The 20,553-nt window shown below is 52.1% G+C and overlaps 1 protein-coding gene across 1 annotated transcript in view; it reads left to right on the top strand.

Moving 5' to 3' along the window:
- Nucleotides 1-1,350: 1,350 nt before the first annotated feature.
- The window catches only part of TMPRSS13 (transmembrane serine protease 13), a 33,112-nt gene continuing 13,909 nt past the window's right edge, over nt 1,351-20,553 (top strand). The window contains exons 1-6 of the mRNA XM_061129163.1: nt 1,351-1,440; nt 13,060-13,294; nt 14,377-14,481; nt 17,274-17,396; nt 18,324-18,453; nt 20,193-20,285. Coding sequence (XP_060985146.1) covers nt 1,420-1,440; nt 13,060-13,294; nt 14,377-14,481; nt 17,274-17,396; nt 18,324-18,453; nt 20,193-20,285 — 707 coding nt within the window. The 5' untranslated portion in view covers nt 1,351-1,419. The remainder of the gene's footprint in view (nt 1,441-13,059; nt 13,295-14,376; nt 14,482-17,273; nt 17,397-18,323; nt 18,454-20,192; nt 20,286-20,553) is intronic.

Here is a 20,553-nt window from a genome sequence, read left to right as displayed (position 1 = left end):
CAATCTCCTTCCCTGCCTTGTTTTGCTCTATGACCCTCTCCCCTTTCTAACACACTGTATCGTCTGTCTATCACCATCATTGCTATCTATCTGTTTATTTTTAAAATTATTTTTGTCTGCCCCACCCCCCAAATGCTAGTGTCATAGGGCAGGGGTCTTCACTTATTTTGTTTCCTGGGTCCCCAGCACTTAAAATGGTGCCAGGAACATAAGAAGCCCTTAACACATACTTGTTCAATGAATGAGTGAAGGATGGGTGAATAGGATTGTTGTAGGGATTAAACGCATCGCTGTATGTGAAGCATTTGGTAGGATACCCAGCACCTTATTATTATTTCTGCTGTTGCTATTGTTTGTTAGATGTGACTTGTACAGATTCCTCAGGCTCTTGGCTCTCCAGCTGTCCATCTATAAAATGAGCAGATTGACTCACTAGATGAACTCTCAGCTTCCTTCAGGCTCTAAAAGATCTGCAGTTCTATGATCTTTGTGCTCCAAATACTCAGAGTCTGGAAGGTTCTTCCTAAAGTTCACCTTCTGCTGTTCTCAGCAGCTCAGCTGGGTGTGGAGGTACTAGGTAACCCTTCATGGCTCCTCTTGCTCTGTCTCTTTAGACACTATTTCTTTTGACAGTATAGGGCAGAGGTATGGAACCATGAGTCAGCCTGGTATTTCTTGGAACCTTTTCCCTTCAAAACATTTGTATGTTTTATTTGCACTGGTTTTGATGCCTTGTTTCATAACATTTTATCACTTTCAATAGAGGCAATTCATTATGTGCATAATCAGAAGCTGTTTGATTTTAATTTCCTTAAGTGTTTTTATAGAAATAAGCAAAAAAAAATTCTTTTTGCCAGACCACATGTCCTGACTTGAGGTGTGGACTTGCGGTCCTTGGAGACGAAGGTTCACACTGCCCTGCCGTGGGTGGGCCTCTGAGCTTGACCGATCCCCGTGGGGACAGGATCATACCTCAGAGGGCTCAGAAGCACCTGCTTTAGGAGCCCCCGTTGGCAGGGCTAAGATCATCCTCACAGGCACTGTGAGGACATTTTGGGCCATTATGTCTCCCCAGAATCCCCTTCTGAAAGAGGCAATCTGGAACCCCTGTTCTCCCCCACAGCTGACTCTGTGCGGGCAGCTTTAGGAATAAAGGTAGCTTCATCCTCTGGGTATCTGGCATTTGCTGACTAACTGGGGAGGCCTTGGGGGAGGGGCAGGGGACAGGTCTGGCTAGTTCTGTGCTGTTGTTCATACATGGGATTACTTCACATGTCCCAACCAGCTTCCCCGCCCAGCTGCGGGGGGGTGGCCCTCAATTCCAGCCCCCTTTTCCCTACATGCCTGGGACGCCAGAGGCCAACATGGAGCTTCCCTTCGACACCAGCTGAGTCCGGAGGCTTCAGCCCTTGGGAGACCATGGAAAGGGACAGTCACCGGGTGAGTGCGTCTAGGGACCTCGGGCCAGAACCTCCTAGCACTGGGAAAGCAGGGACGGGTCTGGCAGCCAGGTGTGGCATGGGCACCCGCGTGCGCCTTGGGTTCCAGAGGAAATTGAAGGTGACTTTTCTAGGAGCTACTTGCCAGCTACTCGGGCAACCTGCTTTATCACAATTCCTAGAAGGGGCCGCATGGGAGGAGAAGCTGATGGGATCTGGAGACTGGTCAGGAAGCACCTCTGGGCTCTGTGGCTGGATCCTGGGTTCCCATTCTGTGGTCCCTGAGAATCCCAGCCAGTGTGTGTGCTCTTGGGAAGTCTGCTGGTTTGAGAATCACAAAAAATTATTAATAACATTCTAACCAAGCTTCAAGATTATCTCAGGTAACTCCCTCACTAAACCATCCTGGAAAAGGTGACTTTCTATGTGTATTTAAGATCTTCAACGGGCTTTTTCAGCTTTCCTTGGTCATTATTTTGAGCCTCAATAATTGTTACACTTGGAAAGTGCTTCCTTATGTCTAACCATGATTCCTTCTGCTACAACCAAGGTGACTTTCCTCTTCTGCTTTTGGTGGTAGAGAGCAGCCAACTGTCCTCTGTGGAAAAGCCAGCCATGTACATCTGAAGGCTTCCAGAGACTTTGTTCGACAATTCCTCAGCTTTCTTTTCTTGAGGGACATGCCTCTTGTGCTCTAACTTCTCCTCGGGTCTTATTTTCTGCTCATCTCCAACTTCTTCTGTTCTCTGCTAATGTGGTAGAATCTAGGACTTGGGGAAGGATGGGCCACCTCGGGAACTGAAGCCTATGTTCTGGTTGATAGTGGGCTTGTGGTCCATTTTGAACCCCGGAAGTGTTTCTGCAAACTTTACCATCATCTCTCTTGCCATTTTTTTCTAGCTCCTTCTTGACTTTTCTGTCCCAGGTTTTCTCTCCTGCCCCCTGCTCTGGACTCCTTGGCTCATGTCTCTGCCTTACCAAGGTCATTTGACCCTAGGCTTCTAGGGGTCACTGGAGCCTCTGGTGAGCAGTAAGGGTAAAACAGAGGGAGTTTCGTCTGAGGTATAGGGAAAATGAACGCATGGTCTCAGTCACAGGTCATGTTCCTCGGTAACTTGCTGGGAACCTAAACTTCATGGTTCCTAGACATGAGGGGTGAGAACAGAAGCTATCTGAAGGGTCAGTCCCTGGGACAGGGTGATGGGAGGTGATACCTGCTAGGACGCTCACCTCTCCAGAGTTAGGGACCAACATGGAAGGTCACTGGAGGGGCCTAGGATGGAGTGCAGGCTTTTCATTATTGACGGAATAAATGACACGTGTATGGCAGGTGCCATGTTCACTCTGGGGGGCCATACTAACTTACCTTGGAATGAAAGAACTGAATAATTGCTTCCTTAATTAGGGTTCTTAGATTTGTCCCCTTATTTAAAGTGGAACCTCCAAGATTGTGAGCCTGAGGTGGGAAAAGAGAGAGCTTCCTGAGGATTTTAATCTTATCTGCAGTGGGTTTCTTAATACAAATGAAATTCAATAAGAGCAAAGTGGGAGTAATTGATCATCCAAGGCTGTGTCTTCTGCCTGAGGACTCCATTGTAGAAGGATACGTTGTACTTTTTGACCATCAGCTCCATAGAGTAGTGAGAAAGATGGGGGCAAGTGCTCAGGGCTGGTGCACTGGGAAGACCCAGAGGGATGGGATGTGGAGGAAGGTGGGAGCAGGGATCAGGATGGGGAACACATGTAAATCCATGGCTGATTCATGTCAGTGTATGGCAAAAACCACTACAATATTGTAAAGTAATTAGCCTCCAACTAATAAACATAAATGGAAAAAAAAAAAAAAGAAATGGTGGCCAATGGACTTAAGCCTGATGAAGCTTCTCTGTGAGCTGGTTGGGACTCCAGGGGAATCTTGGAAAGAAGGTGGAGAAGGATCAGAGCTTCTTTGTATTCAAAAGAGAAGCTGTAGGGTGTGGTGGACAGAACACTGACCAAGTTCCAGGTCAGCTGTGACTTTGAACCAATTCTTAACCTTTCTGCACTTTAGTTTCTTCATCTGTGAAATGGAACAAATGTAGTATCTATTTCAAGGAGTCTTAGAATAGTATCTTTCACATAAGAAGGCTCTTTGAGGAGAATATCTAGCATAGTTAGATAGGTATAGAGGTAGACATATATTCATAGCTAAGATTTATTGTCATCATCATCATTATCTAGGGTCTAGCCCTAGTACCTCTAAATTTGGACAAATATCTTCTGTTCTCTGTTCCTCAGTTTCCCCACTTACAAAAAGAGAGGGTTGGACAAATTGCCCCGAGGTCCCTTCCTGGTTCCATGACAGTCTCTGGGATCACATAGAGTGGAATTACAGATGTGCCACAATGGAGATGCACATTTATTCTTAAAAAATAGCGTGTATTTTGTGTTTTTTCATAAGGCATCACATTCTTAATCCTTAAAGAAGTGTCACATTTATTAAAGAAAGACAGAAATAGACCCACTGATAAAGCAACAATTCTCTGTAGAGTGGATTTTCCCCTCCTGGGTCTACTTGAAGTGGAGAAGGTTTTCCAAGACCACAGATGCAGTGGACTTGAGAACGGCTGGAGATGCCGAGTCTGGTCCAGGATGAGGCCACCTCTCTACAGGGGCCTTGTCAGGTTCCCACGATGGCAGACAGCAGGTTCAGGTGACTCTGCCGTTCCCTAGACCCTGAAGTGTAGGCACGCCCTAGGACCTCCGGCACCTGCCCTTCGTCCCTGCAGGTATGCAGCCCTCACCTGAGACCTCTGCTGGTCTCATGTTGGTCCCATGTTGGCACTGGTGCTGAGCGGCCTTCCACCAAGCCCATCCTGCCTTGCCTCCCCCTGTGTGGTCTCTGTGATCTAGCAAATGTGAGCGTGAATGTGGGGGTGTGTATGTACGGGGCTCCAGGCTGGGTGCTGGGCAGGAAGACCGACTGATGTAACAATAGCCACTTAGCTTAAGTGTCTTGGGTAAGTGTTTTGGCAAAACAGCTTCCTCTTGGTACGGCAACAAGGGGGTGGATGGTGCCCAGCCAGGCAGGGAGGGTGCTGGGTTGGGGCATGAGGGAAGCTGGCACAGGGAACCCTGGGCTCTGTCAGCCAAGAGGAGGCCTTAGTAATGCCAGGTGGAGTCTGTGATAGGGTAGCAATACCCAGGACTGCCCATGGGGCTCCCATTCATAACCAACCTTGAACTGTGTCAACACCCCAGCATTGGCAGAGAGGGGACATAAGGAGAAACTGAGGACCAAGTTCCTGGGAAACCAAACATTGTTTGCTTGGCAATAGGGGGTACTCAGTACTCTTTGAACTATTTGATTAATCATTGAATGAATAGGAAGGTGTTTTCATTCTGGTCTAATAGGGATCCCCAGCTTTTTCACATGTATAAGAGGCATCGTAAACTAGAAGGAACTTTAGCTCCCAATCAGGCTGGCAATTTTCAAGTTCTTTGTAGCAGCAGCCTCTTTCATTCAGATGGAATCTTATCTGGAGCCCATTATATCAAACTGAAAAGTTAATCTGCTCTGTTTGAAGTGGGATAAATTTAGGACTTGAAGACTTTTACTTACTAAGCTGGATTCCAAGGCATCTCCACGGAACTTCGAATGCTCTGGAGACACTTGTCTGAAAATGGCTGGTTTTTTTAAAAATTTATTTTTACATTTTTTATTTTGTATTGGGGCATACCAGCCCAGTAACAAACGACACTGTGAGAGTCTCAGGCGAACAGGGAAGGGCCTCAGCCATACACATACATGAATCCATCCTCCCTCGAACTGCCATCCCATCCAGGCTGCCACGTAACACTGAGTAGAGTTCCCTGTGCCAGACAGTAGGTTCTTATTGGTTATCCATTTAAAATACGGCAGTGTGTACATGTCCATCCCAAACTCCCTGACTATCCCTTCCTGTCCTCCCCCTACCCCGCACGCCCCAGCAACCATAAGCTCGGTCTCAGTCTGTGAGTCTGTCTCTGGAAAACAGCTGATTGTTCAATCCCTTCATTGTGTAAAGTTGCCAGCTCCAGAAAGGAATGCCGTTATCCCTCAGGTCACAGAGCTGGTTCAGAGCAGAAGCAAGATTCCCTGGTGCCTTCGGTGCATGAGGCGAGGGGCACCTCACAGCTCCGGCTCCTTGTTCTGGAGCCCAGTTTAATTCCAGGCTGCCTTGGGCCCCTGAGGCTAACATTGCTTGTGTGTGTGGGGGGGGGGTGGGGGGGGTGGGTGGCGGGGGGCGTGCTGGGGGCTGGGTGGGAGGAGATGCTGGGGAATCTGCCAATGTTCTGAGGGCCCTGAATCTGTGGGGTTTCTCTGGGTCCAGGGAAGGGAGGGGAGGAGTCAGCCCTGTGTACTGGACATGCGACGAAACCTGGCTTGGGCAGTGGGGATGGAAAGAAGCCTGAACCTCTCTGATCCAGTCCAGTTCACGCTGTAGGGTGTTCAGGCTTCCCTGCTGTGGCCCAGGGGCTCCCCAGGCTCCCAATAAGCCAGGGCGCTTTTCAGGTGCTGTTAAAGGGGCTCCTGATCTTTCTTAGTACCCCGGCTTCTGCAGGCTTCTTAGTACCACCTCTTCCTGCCTAGCCTGGAGTGCTGGGGTGCCCACCCCTCAAACCTCCTTGATGCTCAGGATCCCTGGAAGAGAGACACTGCCACAGGGGCTGCAAGCTAGTGAAGAGTCCATCCTTTTCTGAGCTTGTTAAGGGGCAGGCAGTGGGGGGGGAGCCTGGAGGTGGGCAGCAACTGAGGACAAGAGTCAGGAGGTCCGGATTCCTGGCGCTGCCCCCACTGGCTGTGTGACCTTCAGCAAGTCACACTGCCTTTCTGGGCCTTAATGACCTCAGCAGTAGGAAAATGGGTTGGACTAGGGGGTTTTCAAGATGCTTCTAGTCTATAGACAGCCTTGAGCACAGCCCAGGGCTGAGGAGGGAGGCCCAGTCAGTCCAGGCTGGACTTGAAGGGCCCTGATGGACCTGCCCTTGGCCATGAAGACATGTTCAAGTTGCTGTAGGTGGACCTTCTTTTATTTTTTTTAATTAAAAAAATTAAATTTAGTTTTAAAAATTGGAGTAAAATTGCTTTACAATGTTGTGTTAGTTTCTGCTGTAAAACAATGTGAATCAGCTCTGTGTGAACATATATCCCCCCTCCACCTGCCCCCGGCATGCTGCAGTCCACGGGGTCGCAAAGAGTCAGACACGACTGGGCAACTGAACAACAACAACAAATCCCCTCCCTCTCAAGCCTCTCTGCCAGCCCTACTCCCATCCCACCCCTCTAGGTCATCGTAGACCACCTGGCTGAGCTCCCTGTGTTTTGCACACGGTTGCGTATATATGTCAGGGCTGCCCTCTCGGGGCTTCTCAGGTAGCACTAGTGGTAAAGAACCCACCTGCCAACCCAGGAGATGTGAGAGATGCAGGTCAGGAGGGTCCGCTGGAGGAGGGCATGGCAACCCACTCCAGTATCCTTGCCCGAAGGATCCTATGGACAGAGGGGCCTGTGGGCTATACAGTCCACGAGGTCGCAAAGAGTCGGATATGACCGAAGTGACTTAGCACCGACAACGCAACTCTCTCAGTTCGTCCCATCCTCTTCTTCCCCTCCTGTGTCCACAAGTCCGTTCTCTACGTCGGCATCTCTATTGCAGGTGGATGTTCTTAAGTCTAGCGTGAGACATTATTAAAGGGTACTTTTCCCTGTGCTGCCCGGGGCTCTGAGTGACGCACAGACTGCAGGCTGCCGTCTGTGGGTAAATAACTGTCTCTGCGGAAAGCCCAGGGCACAGTCCATGGCGGCAGCCACATAACTGCTGAGATGAAGCAATCTGAGAGTGCCTGTTACACCACTCAGCACAGCCAGACCGCCCCCCCCCCCCCCCCAGGCACCTCTGGATGCAGAGAGGCCAAGGGTAGGACACACCCGGGGCTTGTTAGCTCACTCCCATCCCCCACCAGGTAAGGGGCCAGGGCAGAGTCACAGCAGGAAACCACAACCCTGACCCAGGAGCCATGGTGACTCTACCCCGGACGCTTTTGGTGCAGAGGGCAGGTCTCTGGTTTTAGTCCCTGTTCTGCGATTAGACGAGACTTACCTGAATGACTTTGAGCAAAGCACACAAGTAATTAGGGCCTCTACTTTCTCATCTGTAAAATGGACATAATAATCCTCAGCAACTCCTGGCCAGGAAAGTGCTTGGAAAGAGCCCCAGGGCCCAGGGCCAGGCCTGCTCTTGTCAGCCCTCTCCTTGGCCCGTCCCCTGCTGCCTTCCTGCGGACCCCGGCCCCACCTCCCTCCTCCCGCCCCAGAACATCTCGAGGAGACTGGATGAGTTTTGAGTAGGGGTCCCTGGGAGCTGCAGAGACACAGGCAGGTGGTAGTAGTGGCCACCTGGGGTGTCCATAAGAGGGCTCTATTTGTCGAGGGGGTAAACCCAGAGACCATGCCAGGGGTGGATGGATTAGATAGGAAGAAATGGACTGGCAATGCTAAGCCAGGGAAATGGCCCTGAGTCACTCAGGCTTTGGCTCTGCCCTGTCCCCTGCCTCCCAGGGAAGGCCGAGAAGCCTCTGGTCTGCGGGCAGGTTATGGAGAGCCTGGGCCTTGGTCCTCTGAGTTCCATTCCTGGGTCTGCTGCTCACAGGCCAAGGCCAGGGGTCAGGCTGGTTCTGGCCTGGGCTCTGCCCCTTGTTCTGGGACCTGGGGCAGGAAGTGTCCTCCCCGCCCTGTTCCCCACCTGCTCAAGGCATCTGCTCTGAGGGTGAGGTCAGGCCTCCAGGAGGGATGCTGGAACCTCAGCAACTGCTCTCCAAGAATGGAGGAACGGAAATGAGTTACTGCTCTAGTAGGCTAGACATCAGGAAGGACTTCTTGGAAGGTGGGGTGGCAGGCTGTGAATGGCCATGGAACCTCCTATTCTGGGGGTCCTGGAAAATGAGAACACCCAGCATGTCCTGTGATGGTTTGGAGTCAGGAAGATGGAGTCAATGGCCTCATTCTGACGCTGTGTTCCTCTGGTCTTGGGGCCACCCTTCCATCCTGCTCTCCCCGCTAGGGGGACACACTTGGGTGGCTTCCCACATGGGCCGCTCTGTCTGGCATCTGGAGGTCCAGGACTATTCTCTCGCCCTGGTCCACGGGCTCAGAAACTCTCCACCCGCCCTCACACTGTCTGACACTAGAGGGCTTGCTCTCCTGAGGCCGGGGCCTCTGGGGCCCCCAGCCCCTTCTGGGGTATCACTCTTTCTCCCCTCTCCAAAGCTTCTTCTCCACCCCCACCCCAACCCCCACTTCCCAACCCTGGGAAGATTTTGTGACTGGAGATGACTCACCCTTCCACCTGGCTCCTTGGGCACCGAGCCCCCGGGTTGGTTCCATCTTACAGTTCCCACCTTCCTCTAGACTCAGAGAAGAGGGACCCAGGTGGGTCTCCTGCTAGGACCCCAGAGCTCAGCTCATCTCTGCTTCCTGCTGGTCAAGGCCTAGGGTGGGCAAGTTGGGACCTACCTGTGAGTGAACCCAGCATCAGGGACAGGGACCCTGCCTCCCTGGCTGCTCTTGGCCTCCTGCTCTGCCTGCCCACCCCCTGTTCCCTCCAGCCTCCCTGAGGTACACTCACCCCCGTCTTCCTCTGGGCCTTCGCCACTGCAGGCCTCTCAGCCCTTTCTCTCTTACGTGGCCCCTGCCCGTCATGATGGGGTTAACAGGATCAGAAGCTTTGATCAAGTCCCAAGACCACTAATCCTTTTCGAGGTTTTAGGCATGCTCTTGAGTGCCTCTGAACCTCAGTTTCCTCATGTATAAACTGGAGATAAAAAATTTCTGTCCAGCTTGTTAACTAACAGCCTTGTGAAAAATGGAATAAAGGGTATAAAAGCTCTTTGCAAATTGTAAATCCTGAAGAAGTGCAGGAAGTTACTCTGGGTCTTCTTGATACTCTGGGGCCAGATTCTACTTGCTCTGAGGGGGCCTAGTGAAAATCCAAGCCCATCAATGAACTGAGATGTGAATTTGGGCATATTCTCAACCACTTTGGAGCTCAGTTTCAAAATCTATAAAATGGAGTTAATAATACCAACCATGAAAAGCTATTATGAGGTTGAAATGGGATCAAGTAAGACGTCTGGTGGGCTGTTACATTTGTTATAGCGATGAGCATTTATAAACTGGGCTCTGTCATATTGATTCCTTGCTTATCTGGGGGAAGGAGACAAGATCAATCCCATTTCACACGTGGGGAGACAAATTCTGAAGGGTTAACTCACCTGCCTGAGCCAGTTAGGCATGGTTGTCATCATATTTGAACACCGATTTTTCCATTTGAAGCCCGATGTCTCTAACAAACAAGCAAATAGACACCTACCCACCCGCCATCACCAAGTACTATGGTCACCGAGCGCTTACTCTACAGAATCACCCATCACTGCAATGCTGTGAGGCAGGGTGACCAGCTCACTGTACTGATGAGGAAACCAAGATGCACAGAGGTTAAGTCACTTTCCCAGAATTACCACCTGGCTTCGAGAGTACTGGAGGGCTCCTGACCACCAGGTTCCACCCAATCCTCACAGGCCACTGGGACCAACCCTGCTTCCCACCAGAAAGTTCCACAAGGTCAAGATCCCTGTAGGAACCCCCGGCCCCACTCCCAGATCCTCTCTGATGCTCCCGGCCCTGCAAGGTCCCAGGCCTGATTCTCAGGCCACGTCACAGATGCAGAACAAGCAGCCCATGCACAGAGAGAAGATGTGCCAGGAGCCTCTGGCTGTTGACTCAAGGAGGCAGGGGACTCAGATGCACGCAGGTTTGTGGCAGTTCCGGACTACGGGGTTCTGGGCAATCTGTGCTTTGAGCCTTGGAGTCCTCATCTACAAAATGAGCTTCTAGATGTGTCAACCTCCCAGGGATGGAGCAAGGACCCCAGGAGGCCACAGATATGCAGGTTTATTGTAAACTCTAAAGTACCACACACTGGGAGCTATTATCATATTATTGTCTTGAGTTATGGGAATTTCCCCTGAGGTGGGGATAAACTTATATTATGAGCATCACAGAAGGAGGCCTGGTAGGCCAAGGTCCCCAGGCAGGCACTGAGGCTTGGGTGACTGGTGGGAAGGAAGGACAGGACTCTACCTAGTCTGAGCTTGTCCCTCTCATGGCAGGACCTTGGTCTGGTCTTTTTCCAGCTCCCTCTTTCTCTAAAGATGAGCTCACACCACCTTATAGCCCTCTGGTCATGCCCCAGGGCTGTTAAATCTCAGCATGGTGGGTGCTGAGTGCACCAGTGCAAAGGGGGAGAGGAATGACCGTTTCCTGCTGGACACAGGCCAGAGAGGTCCTATTTTATCTCATTGAATCCTCAGAACGATTAGTCCTCTTCTACAGATTAAGAAAAAGGAAAGTTGAGGGGCTTGTCCAAAGTCACACTTTCGGTGAGACCTAGGATTGGGGCCCAGGTCTGCCTGACACCAAAGCCAGTGCTGTGAACAGAGGCATTGTACATTTCCACATATTCTCACCTCCTCTCCCTGCTCTGACTCCTATCCTGTTGCCCTTGAGGCTTCCGGGGGCATAGCCTATCTTTGTTCTGTGGAGCTCTAGCCTCTAGGCAACGGGGGTAGGAGGGAAATTTGAGCTCTGGTTCACCTGGGTCAGCAGCTGCTGCAGGTGCTCTTCACGCCCCTAAATACACACGCGTGTGTCCCTGCTCTGCTGGCCGGGGCCTCTGGACCATGTGTATTTACCCACATCTGTCAGTGAACCCCAGTGACTAGTGACTCCTGGGATAGTCACTCCGGGTCCCTGCCCCTGGCAAGCTGAGAGTGGTCAGGAATGTGACATTCCTTCTTGGATTCATCTCACAGCCTCCAGAAAAACAAAGAAGTAACTAAATCCGTTACCTCTGACTCTTAGAAGATGGAGTTAAAAAAAAAGCCAACCCTGTCTGGTAGGCTTGAGTGTTGACTTGAGTCTGATGTTCTAATAAGCAGGACTTTTTAGTAACTGGGCTGCTTACTAATAATGTCAAATGCATTTAAGCACAGTGGTACGTGACAGATGAAAAGGAGGTGCCTGAGGTCCAGAGCCCACCCCCTCCTCACAGCCCTGCTGACTGTACTCCCAGTGCAGGGACCCTGAGCACAGGTCCCGGCTCCCCCCCTTCCTGCTGCTCCCCCATTGCCCTCCTTGGTGTTCAGTCAACCTTTAGCAAAAATGAGAATGAGGGGCAGATGTGACCCCCTAGGCCAGGCTAGTCCCCAGCTCCCCCTGCTGTGCTGGGGACTCGTACAGGGGCTTAGAAGGCAGAGGTGTTGTGAGGGAGGGCAGAGAGCTCTGTAAGGGGCCAGGGAGAGGCGAGAGGAGGCCTAATCTGGTGACAGGGCCTGGGGGTCCTACAGACCAGGGCATGGCTGCCACCAGAGGCTGCTCGAAGACTTTCCCATCAGCCCTGGCTGCTCACCAATTCCCAGTCCCAGGATGCGTGCACCCAAAGTCTTAGGCTCTTCATGGAGGAACAGCTCTGGTGTTCGTGGATCGCCCACTCTGGCCACAGCTGTTTTAACTCTCACCTCCCTCCTCAGAGAGGCTGCAAAGCCTCCTGGTTGAACATGACCTTCAGAGCCCAACTTTCTGGGCTCACATCCTGGGTCTGCCACTCTCACATGAGAGTTTGACCAAGTTTGATCAATCTCTCTGCCTCTGTTTCCCTGGCTGCACAATAGGGATAATCAGAGTTCCTCTTCATAGGGTTGTTTCTCAAGATCAAGTGAGTAAATCCATATAAAGCATGTTAAGTCCTCTGAAACTACAGATTAAAGTGCTAAATCTAAACGAATGAATCACTTCTCCTATAGCTGAATAAGGTTAAGGACCTTGGTCACCTTCTTCCCCTGCATTCTACCTTCTCCTGCTATATTGTTGTGTGTGTGTATGTATGTTTGTGTGTGTGAGTGTGCACGAGTTCCCTTGTTACTGAGAAGAGGGGAGAACAAGGCAGGCCAGGGCTTTTCTTAAGCAGTGCTTCTCACACTTTTTGATGACAGCTCAAAGTAAGAATGATGTTTTATAATCTAACACATATACACAGAAGGATGGGGTGCCGGGGAGTGAAGAGGGAAGAAAGGGTGGTAACTCCCAGCTCAGAGTGAGGTCTGGCCCATCAGCCTCTTTTTTGAGGGTCCCTAGACACATGTAGCCCCTGGAGGAGGGCATGGCAACTCACTCCAGTATTCTTGTCTGGAGAATCCCATGGACAGAGGAGGCTGGCGAGCTACAGTCCATGGGTCACACAGAGTTGGACTGAAGTGACTAAGCACAGCACAGACACATACAGCCAAAGCAGATGCCCCATGTTCTAGGCAGATGGCCCAGTGCCCTCTGCCCACCTCTCTGTATGGGGAGAGACCACAGGGAGTTGGGGACAGCAGGCTCTGAGCTTTCATTCCATCCTGAGACACTTTCTTCCCTGTTTGGGGGCTCTGCTCAGCCCTTAGCCACCTGCCCCAGGACCTCTGTCTCCTGGGTCAGCAGGGCTGACCACTGGGTGAGTTAATAGAGGAGCAGCCTGAGGGACAGCCTTTGATCTGCTTTCAGAATGCCTCCCCAGCAAGGACGCCTCCAGCCCGGGCATCCCCGGGCCGAGCACCCCCAGCCCGAGCATCACCTTCCAGGTCATCGTCTGGCAGGTCCTCGTCTACCATGTCAGCATTCACGACATCATCTCCAACTCGAGTGTACCTTGTCAGAGCCACGCCAGTGGGGACTGTCCCTGTCCATGCATCTCCTGCCAGGGCCACACCAGCTGCCAGGGCCGCCGGGGAGAGCCCAGGTAAGGGGACTCCTGCAGGGAAGGCAAGAGCAACAGGGAAGCCGTCCGAAGGCGGGGTGGGGGGGTGGTGTGTGGTGGAGGTGAATCTCCAAGTTGGGCGCTCACTGCTTCTCCTCTAGTTCTTGGATGACAATGTCTGGGAAGGACGGGGGATGGTCTGGATGGGCAGTGGGGGACCTGGGGAGTTGGGGGCAGAAAGAAACCATGACACACAAACCTAAGACCGTGGGAAATTGGGGCAAATGCGGTAAAGCATAAGAAATCAGGACCAACAAAGCAGGTATGACTTTGGAGGCTGCACAGTCTGGGTCAAGGTGCAGATTTTGAGAGCCAGAGCTCCTCATTAGAAACCAGGCCTCTTTCCGAGGGCTGCCCTGGAGGGTCTGCCGGGGAAGCTGGGGTCTACATGGGAGTACAGCGATGATCAGGGGCCTATATGTGGGTGGAGGAGCAAAGGGAGAGATCCTAATCAGACAGGCACTCCCCACCCCCAACTTCCCAAGCTGGCCATTATGATTCAGCTCATACGGAGAGATGCCAAGTGGGCCTCAGGAACTGGCTCTGCCCTTAATGAAGCAGCCCTTTTGCCCCCATCCCAACTTTGCCCTCCTCTTGCCCTCGAATTCAGTCTGCCCCAGTACAAACAGGCCTGGATAAGGATCTCAGATTTGGGGCCCGTCTTGCCCTCTGAAGAGTCAATGAGGCACTTTGGTGTAGAGATCTTTGGCATCAAACACATTTCATCTGAATCCCTGTTCTGCCACTCACTAGCCAAGTAACCCTGAGCAAGTAATTTAACTTCCACGAACTTCAGCTTCCCCATCTATAAAACGGGTATAATAATGTCCATTTCACACAGTTGCTGTCAGAATTAAATAAGATACCACACACAAATGCCTAACTGGCCCATAATAGATGCTAAGTAAAAGGGAAATTGGTATCAGGCAGGGATGGTACCATATTCTGGGTGGAGAGGGCCTAACTGGGTCCTCCTGGACCAGCCTTCTTTCCCTACCCCTTCTCCTCTGTGCCAGACTCCCCTCTCACAGTCTCACTCTCCCCTGCTGCTGGCCTGCTCCTAGGTATCACCTTGCCCAAGTTCACCTGGCGGGAGAGCCAGAAGCGGCTGCCGCTCATCGGATGTGTCCTCCTTCTCATCGCCCTCGTGGTGTCGCTCATCATCCTATGTGAGTTTAACAGAGGGAGCAAGGCTGGCCCCTGGTCACTGCAGGGTGGAGTGGGGTTGGGGAATGGGGGCACTCAGCAGGGAGACAAGAGTGGGGAACACACACCAGCTGCCGTGTCCATAAAGGGAGGCTCCTACAAGCGTCCTTGAACCCTGGCACCTCCAGGCCCCTTGGAGGTGGGTGGGCTGAGAGGGTGGGAAGTCAGAGGAACCGGGAGTGGGTCCCTTCTGTAGAAGTTCACCAGTCTGAACTCAGTTTCTGTGTCTTCAAATGGGATTGAATCCATTCATTCATTCAAGCTAACATGTGCTTAGTAAAATATCCTGAAGATTTCACTGGGTTATGAGGAATAAAGGAGCTAATGGCACAGTGCCCGACACAAAATGCCACTCTAAAAATCTGAGTTATTTAAAAAACAAGCATTAAAGACATTGATGAGGTAAAGGCCCCTTGGGCATTTTTGGTCAATGGGATTAAGTGTTCAGGGGTCCAATCTCCCTGAAATCCACACCCTCTTCTGGAAAAGACACTTAGGACCTATCCCAGGGCTCCCTGAGGGGGTGTCTGCTCTGAGCCCAGCACAGTGGGATACCTTAGCGGGAAGCAAAGGGGAGTACCCACTGTACCCCTCAGTCCTTGGGGCGAGTACAGTCCCCTGGGGGACAGAGATGGAAATGATCAAGGCCAAGTGGATTTGGGTATTACCATCAGGAAGAGAGGACAGCTGTGTAGGTACGGAGGCAGGGGACAGCTCTTGAAGGCTGGGGGGCCAGATGAGGACCTAGAAGATGGCAGGGAGGGGAGGATCTCCTGGGCAGGGCATCTAAGTGGGGCAAGCAGCTACAGGAAGTGTGGGGGGGCAAATGGGCAAGTTGGCACGGGGAGGGACCCGATTCACCAGGGTGAATACTCATGCAGGGACCTGTAGGCTGTCCTTCGGTTGGGCGCGGTTGGGCCACGCTGTAGAGAGCTTGAAGTGCCAGGCCGAGGAGTGAGGATTCTGTTACAGAGGCCGCACGGGGCGGTGACGGGCGGGCTGGGTGCCCATAGGGAAATCCCCAGCAGGCAGGGCTGTTTGAGGAAGAGAATTGCGGGGAAAGAAGTAGCTGGTTACAGGGGCAGCTTTAGGATCAGACAGACCTGCTGAAGCATCTCGGCTCAGCCACTTAAGTTAATGAACTTCCTGAGCCTCAGTTTCCCCGCCTGCCTGACAATGCCCATGAAGGTGTCAGCACAGAGCCTGCCTCGTGGCCCCCGTGTGAACCTCCCACCAGGATGCTCGACCCTGTTCCCTCCCTTCCCCACACAGGGCACACGCTCCAGGGGAGGCCCCTGGCAGTGCACAGAGAGCAGCAGGAAATAACCCAGGGGGAGGTGAGAGGGCAGCCTGGGCAGGGGAGCTCTCAACTTGATTTCACAGCACTTCCTGAAGTCCCCTGGCCTCCAGACTTCCTGGGGAGGTGGTCACTGTGCAGCTTGGCAATGTGGTCAGGACTAGAGCCCCCGCCTCCTGAGAGCTCTCTGCTACACACCAAGGCGATCCCAGGAGCCTCGGTGCCTGGGGTGGGGGGTGGGGGTAGAAAGACCAGGGGCCAGGAGGAAGGGAAGTCCAACAGGTTAGGGGGACTGGTGTCTGGACCAGGGAGGAGCAGTCACACAGGGGGACCTCCAGCTGGGGTGGAGGTGGGACCTCCAGTGGGTCCAGCGACAGAGGCGGGGGTCAGGGCTGAGAAACAGGTTGCAAACAAGAGGCAGGGTGAGGGGTCAGACCCCGGGCTTCCTCAGGCATCCAAGGTGAGGAGTTTCCAGGCAGGAGGCATGACAACTCCCGGTATGGAAAGAGCTCTTAGGAGAAGTTGTGGAGCTGATGCTCACATATGGTTTGTAAAGCTGTTGGCTTTTCAACCCAACTTGTACATTCGGGAATCAGCTACCTAGAGTTGCTCGCTGAGTGGGAAGACACTCATTTATTTATTTTTGGCTGCGCTGGGTCTTCATTTCCATGTGCGGGCTTTCTTTAGTTGTGACAAGTGGCAGGCTACTCTCTGGCTGTGGTGCAGAGGCATCTCATTGTCGTGGCTTCTCTTGTTTTGGAGCATGGGCTCTAGGGTGTGCAGGCTCAGTAGTTGTGGCTCGCAGGCTTAGTTACCCTGAGACATGTGGAATCTTCCTGGACCAGGGATCAAACCTGTGTCCCTGCATTGGCAGGTGGATTCCCAACCACTGGACCACCAGGGAAGTTCCTGGGAAGACAGTTAAAGGCCTTGAGACAAGCCATGGGGCAAGAACTGAGCCTAGGGAATAGCTCTTGTTTAGAGAAGAGGGAGGTGGAAGAAAATCTACGAGTTTTCGAGGCTGGAAGGACAACCTCTGAGAAGACGGGACAGGCAGAGATGGTGAGGATGCTGGACTGGGTCTGAGAAGGGGCCTCTGGGATACTGAAAAGGAGGATTTCTCTGAACAACATTCTGGCCAGCACGTAGGGCAGGAGAGCTTCCGGAGTATTACTCATCTCCATACCTCCCTCTCTTACTCTCTCTCTCTCTGAGTGGCTGCTTTTGAGTTTGCCTGGTGCTGTCCTGCTTGAAGGAGATTTCTGGAACATTCCAGAGCATTCCTGAGCAGCCTTTCTCTCCATACAGATGGGGGACGAGAACCCCAGAGTCCAAGAGGCATTGCAGGTCGGTGTCTCAGAACCCCCAGGGCCTTGGGCTGCATCATCTCATGTCTCTCTGGGGCTGGCAATGACCCAGCTTCTGCTTCATGGTTTTTTTTTGTTTGTTTTTTTTCAGTTTACTTCTGGCGGGGTCACACAGGGGTCAATTACAAGGAGCCGAGAGAGAGCTGCCCTAGTCACGCTGTGCGCTGTGATGGGGTCGAGGACTGTAAGCTGAAGAGTGATGAGCTGGGCTGTGGTAAGGAGGTTGGATGTGTGCGTGTGTTCGTGCGTGTACTCTGGGGGCTGTAAACTGGGTATCAGCTCAAATGGGAGGTGATGGACAGAGACCTGGAGGATCTGGGTTCCAGTCATAATAGACTGGGGTCTGGAACCTGGCTTTGAGTGTGACTTAGGCAAATCACTTACCTTCTCTGGGCTTCAGTTTCTTAATTTGCAAAATGTGTGCATTGGACAACATAAGTGCTTCTCAGATAAAATCTGGCAGCTCCCAGAAAAGCAGAGTTGCTCTACAGCTGGAGACAAGTGTGGGGTCCGAAGCCCTGTCCGTGTACCCCTTCTCTTTGCCCAGCAGGTAACCTCTGACCTGCCACCTCTGTGGTTTCATGAAGGTCAGTTTGTAAATGAAGCTGCAGATGAGACGAAGACCTCTTTAAGTGCTGTCCTCAGTGGTTTTTACAGGCATTGTCTATGTACAGCCCTGATGTGGGTGTCTGTGGGTACATCACCTGCCCCTTCCACCTGTGTGCATATGTGTGTCCTTGCCCATGACCACATCCATCTGTGACTACACAGGTCGAGTGAGCACTCAGTTGGATCAAGGTTCCCCTTGTCACTCTCTTATTTGGGCATGTCACTGCCCTCTTGGGGTGATGCCTCCTGGCAGTGCTCACCCCTTCTCCCAGCAAAGGCTCCTGGGTCCTGTTGGACAGAGCGCTCTCTGCTCTGCTCCAGCCCCTTGCCTTGGCTCTGCCCTCACCGAGCATCTTGAGCTCTGAGCACTGGCTGATGGCCATCCTGTCCCCCGTCAAGCTCCCAGATGTTTGCAAGGCCTCAGCGAGAAGCCTGGGGACAGGAGCATCTCAGAGCCTCACTCGGTTCATTGCTCAAGAGCTTGGAGCCTCCTGGTGTTGAGGACCTGCCTTGCCCTTTTCTTGACCGGCAGTGAGGTTTGACTGGGACAAGTCTCTGCTTAAAGTCTACTCTGGATCCTCCCATCAGTGGCTTCCCGTCTGCAGTGACAGCTGGAATGACTCCTACTCGAAGAAGACCTGCCAGCAGCTGGGTTTCGAAAGGTAAACCTTCCCCTCCAGTCCCCACTTCAGGGACGTCTCAGACTCTTCACCAGGGCATCTCAGGCTCATTGAGGGTCATGAGCCTCGACTTATTCAAAGGAACAGTAGCCTGGGGAGCCTAGGTCTGGGGGCAAGCTGTTTCCAGGAGGCCAAAGTACTTATTTGCAGATTTGCAGCAGGATGGCACTCCTATACAGTTCTTTGCATCAAGCACTCTCATGCCCACGATCACATTCAATGGTCGCGGTGGCCCTGTGAGGTGGGTGTACCTTTGGGCAGGTCTTGTCTTCTCTTCACATCTGATAACTAGCAGCTCAGGCTGGGCAAACCCTTCAGTGGACTCTGAGCAGCTGCAGCTCAAGCTAGGACTCATCAAACGAAGAGAGAGATGGGCAGATGTGGCCAGGTAAAGTCCTTAGCATCTTTGGCTCTAAAGATCTGAAACAGGAAGCTGGTACCAGTGGGTGGAGTAGGGAATGAGGTTTACCATGACCTTCCAGCTTGAAGAAACCCTCCATTTCTGGCCACATAGTCACCTCCATACTCCCTCTTGGTCTAGGTTTCAAACCAAGTAGTTTGGGGGGTTCACTAATGTGTGTGAAGTTCTGGGGAGAGGGTTTATTAAGGATCTCACTGTGGGTTCTCTGTAGAAGAAGCACCCGGAAAACTGGGCTTGGGCACTAGGACTGAGAACCAGTTCTCTGACCTGGGTGATCTAGTTAGAAGACAAACACGGTTTATCATTGAGTTGTGTGACCTTATGCAAATGTGAACTTCCGTTGGACTTCAGTAGATAGCATCATTTATTCAAAGAATATTCATCGAGTTTTTATTATGTGCCAGACACCCAGACAAGATCCCTGTCGTTGGACAATCTCTGGTATGGTGTGGGCGAGAGAGGCTTTAACCAATAATCACAGCACTGTGTGATGTGTAATGGAAAGAATACGTGGGAAGCATTATGTACACACAACAGAGAGGGTGCCTGACTGCACTTGGAGGTCAGCACAGCAATGGAGGAAGAGCGCCCGCAAAGGCAAGCTTGCATGTAAGGGCGTCCCACATCCTAGAAACACACCAAAGTGCCACACAGATAGTAGTCCATGGATCACCCACAGCAGAATCACCTGGGGTGCTTGTTGAAATGCACCCTGAAATCAGAATCTCTGGGATTAGGATTTCAAACCCTGAGCAACATCCCAGGGTGGTTCTTAGGCACACTCTGGTCTAAGGAGCCAAATGGTTCTCAGGCTTTAATGTGCAAACCCATAACATGGAGATCATTAAAATGCAGAGCATGGCTCAGCAGGTCTGGGTGGGGGGCGGGGAATGCTGCTGCTGTGGGTCCATGGATCACAGTTTGGATAGGAAAGGGCTCAGTCGGTGTTTCTCAAACTCCAGAGTGCAGCAGGATCACCTGGAGAGCCTGGTAAAACACAGAACCAGAACTGTTGATTCAACAGGTCTGAAACAGGGCCCCCAGGTTTGCATTTGTAACAAATTCCCAGGCAGTGCTAATATTGTCCCCTGAGATGGGACCATATTTTCAAAACTACTGGGCTAGTGTGTAAGGCTAGTCAGGGGAGTGGTGGAATATGTGGGTGGGGTCTGAGATCATTGGATTTTAACTGCCTCTGGCATCTGGAGCAGGGCTGGCCGGGATTCTCATGTGGGTCTGGGGACCAGGGGTGGGCGCTGTCTCAAGGTGGTTCATTCCTCTCCCCTCTCCTCCCTTGCAGTGCTTACTGGACAACCAAGGTGGCTGACAGGAAAGTTGACAGCAGTTTCTCAGTCTCCGAATTTAACTCCACCATCCAGGAGAGCACCTACACGTACGTGGGGTGGGCCCGGCTGTCTGCTGCCAGCAGGGGTGTAAAGGACTGCTTTGAGTCCCTTGGCCTTTCTGGGACCCCCTCCTCCAGGAGTCCTTCGTGAATGTCCAGAGCATCTCAGAAACAGCTCTCATTCACTACCTGCCTCCTGACTTGGAAGTTATCAAAACTTGGTGCAGAGCACCTCGAAGTCATGGGGACCCAAGAATTTACCTGGTTGCCAAAGACAACGAATAAACCTTGGGGCCACTGATCAGCCTGATGTTAG

This window comes from Dama dama, chromosome 1 (genome assembly GCF_033118175.1).
Source record: "Dama dama isolate Ldn47 chromosome 1, ASM3311817v1, whole genome shotgun sequence".
In the NCBI taxonomy this organism is placed as follows: Eukaryota; Metazoa; Chordata; class Mammalia; order Artiodactyla; family Cervidae; genus Dama; species Dama dama.
The sequence above is the reverse complement of the archived record's forward strand: the minus strand, read 5'-3'. Positions and strand labels throughout refer to the sequence as shown.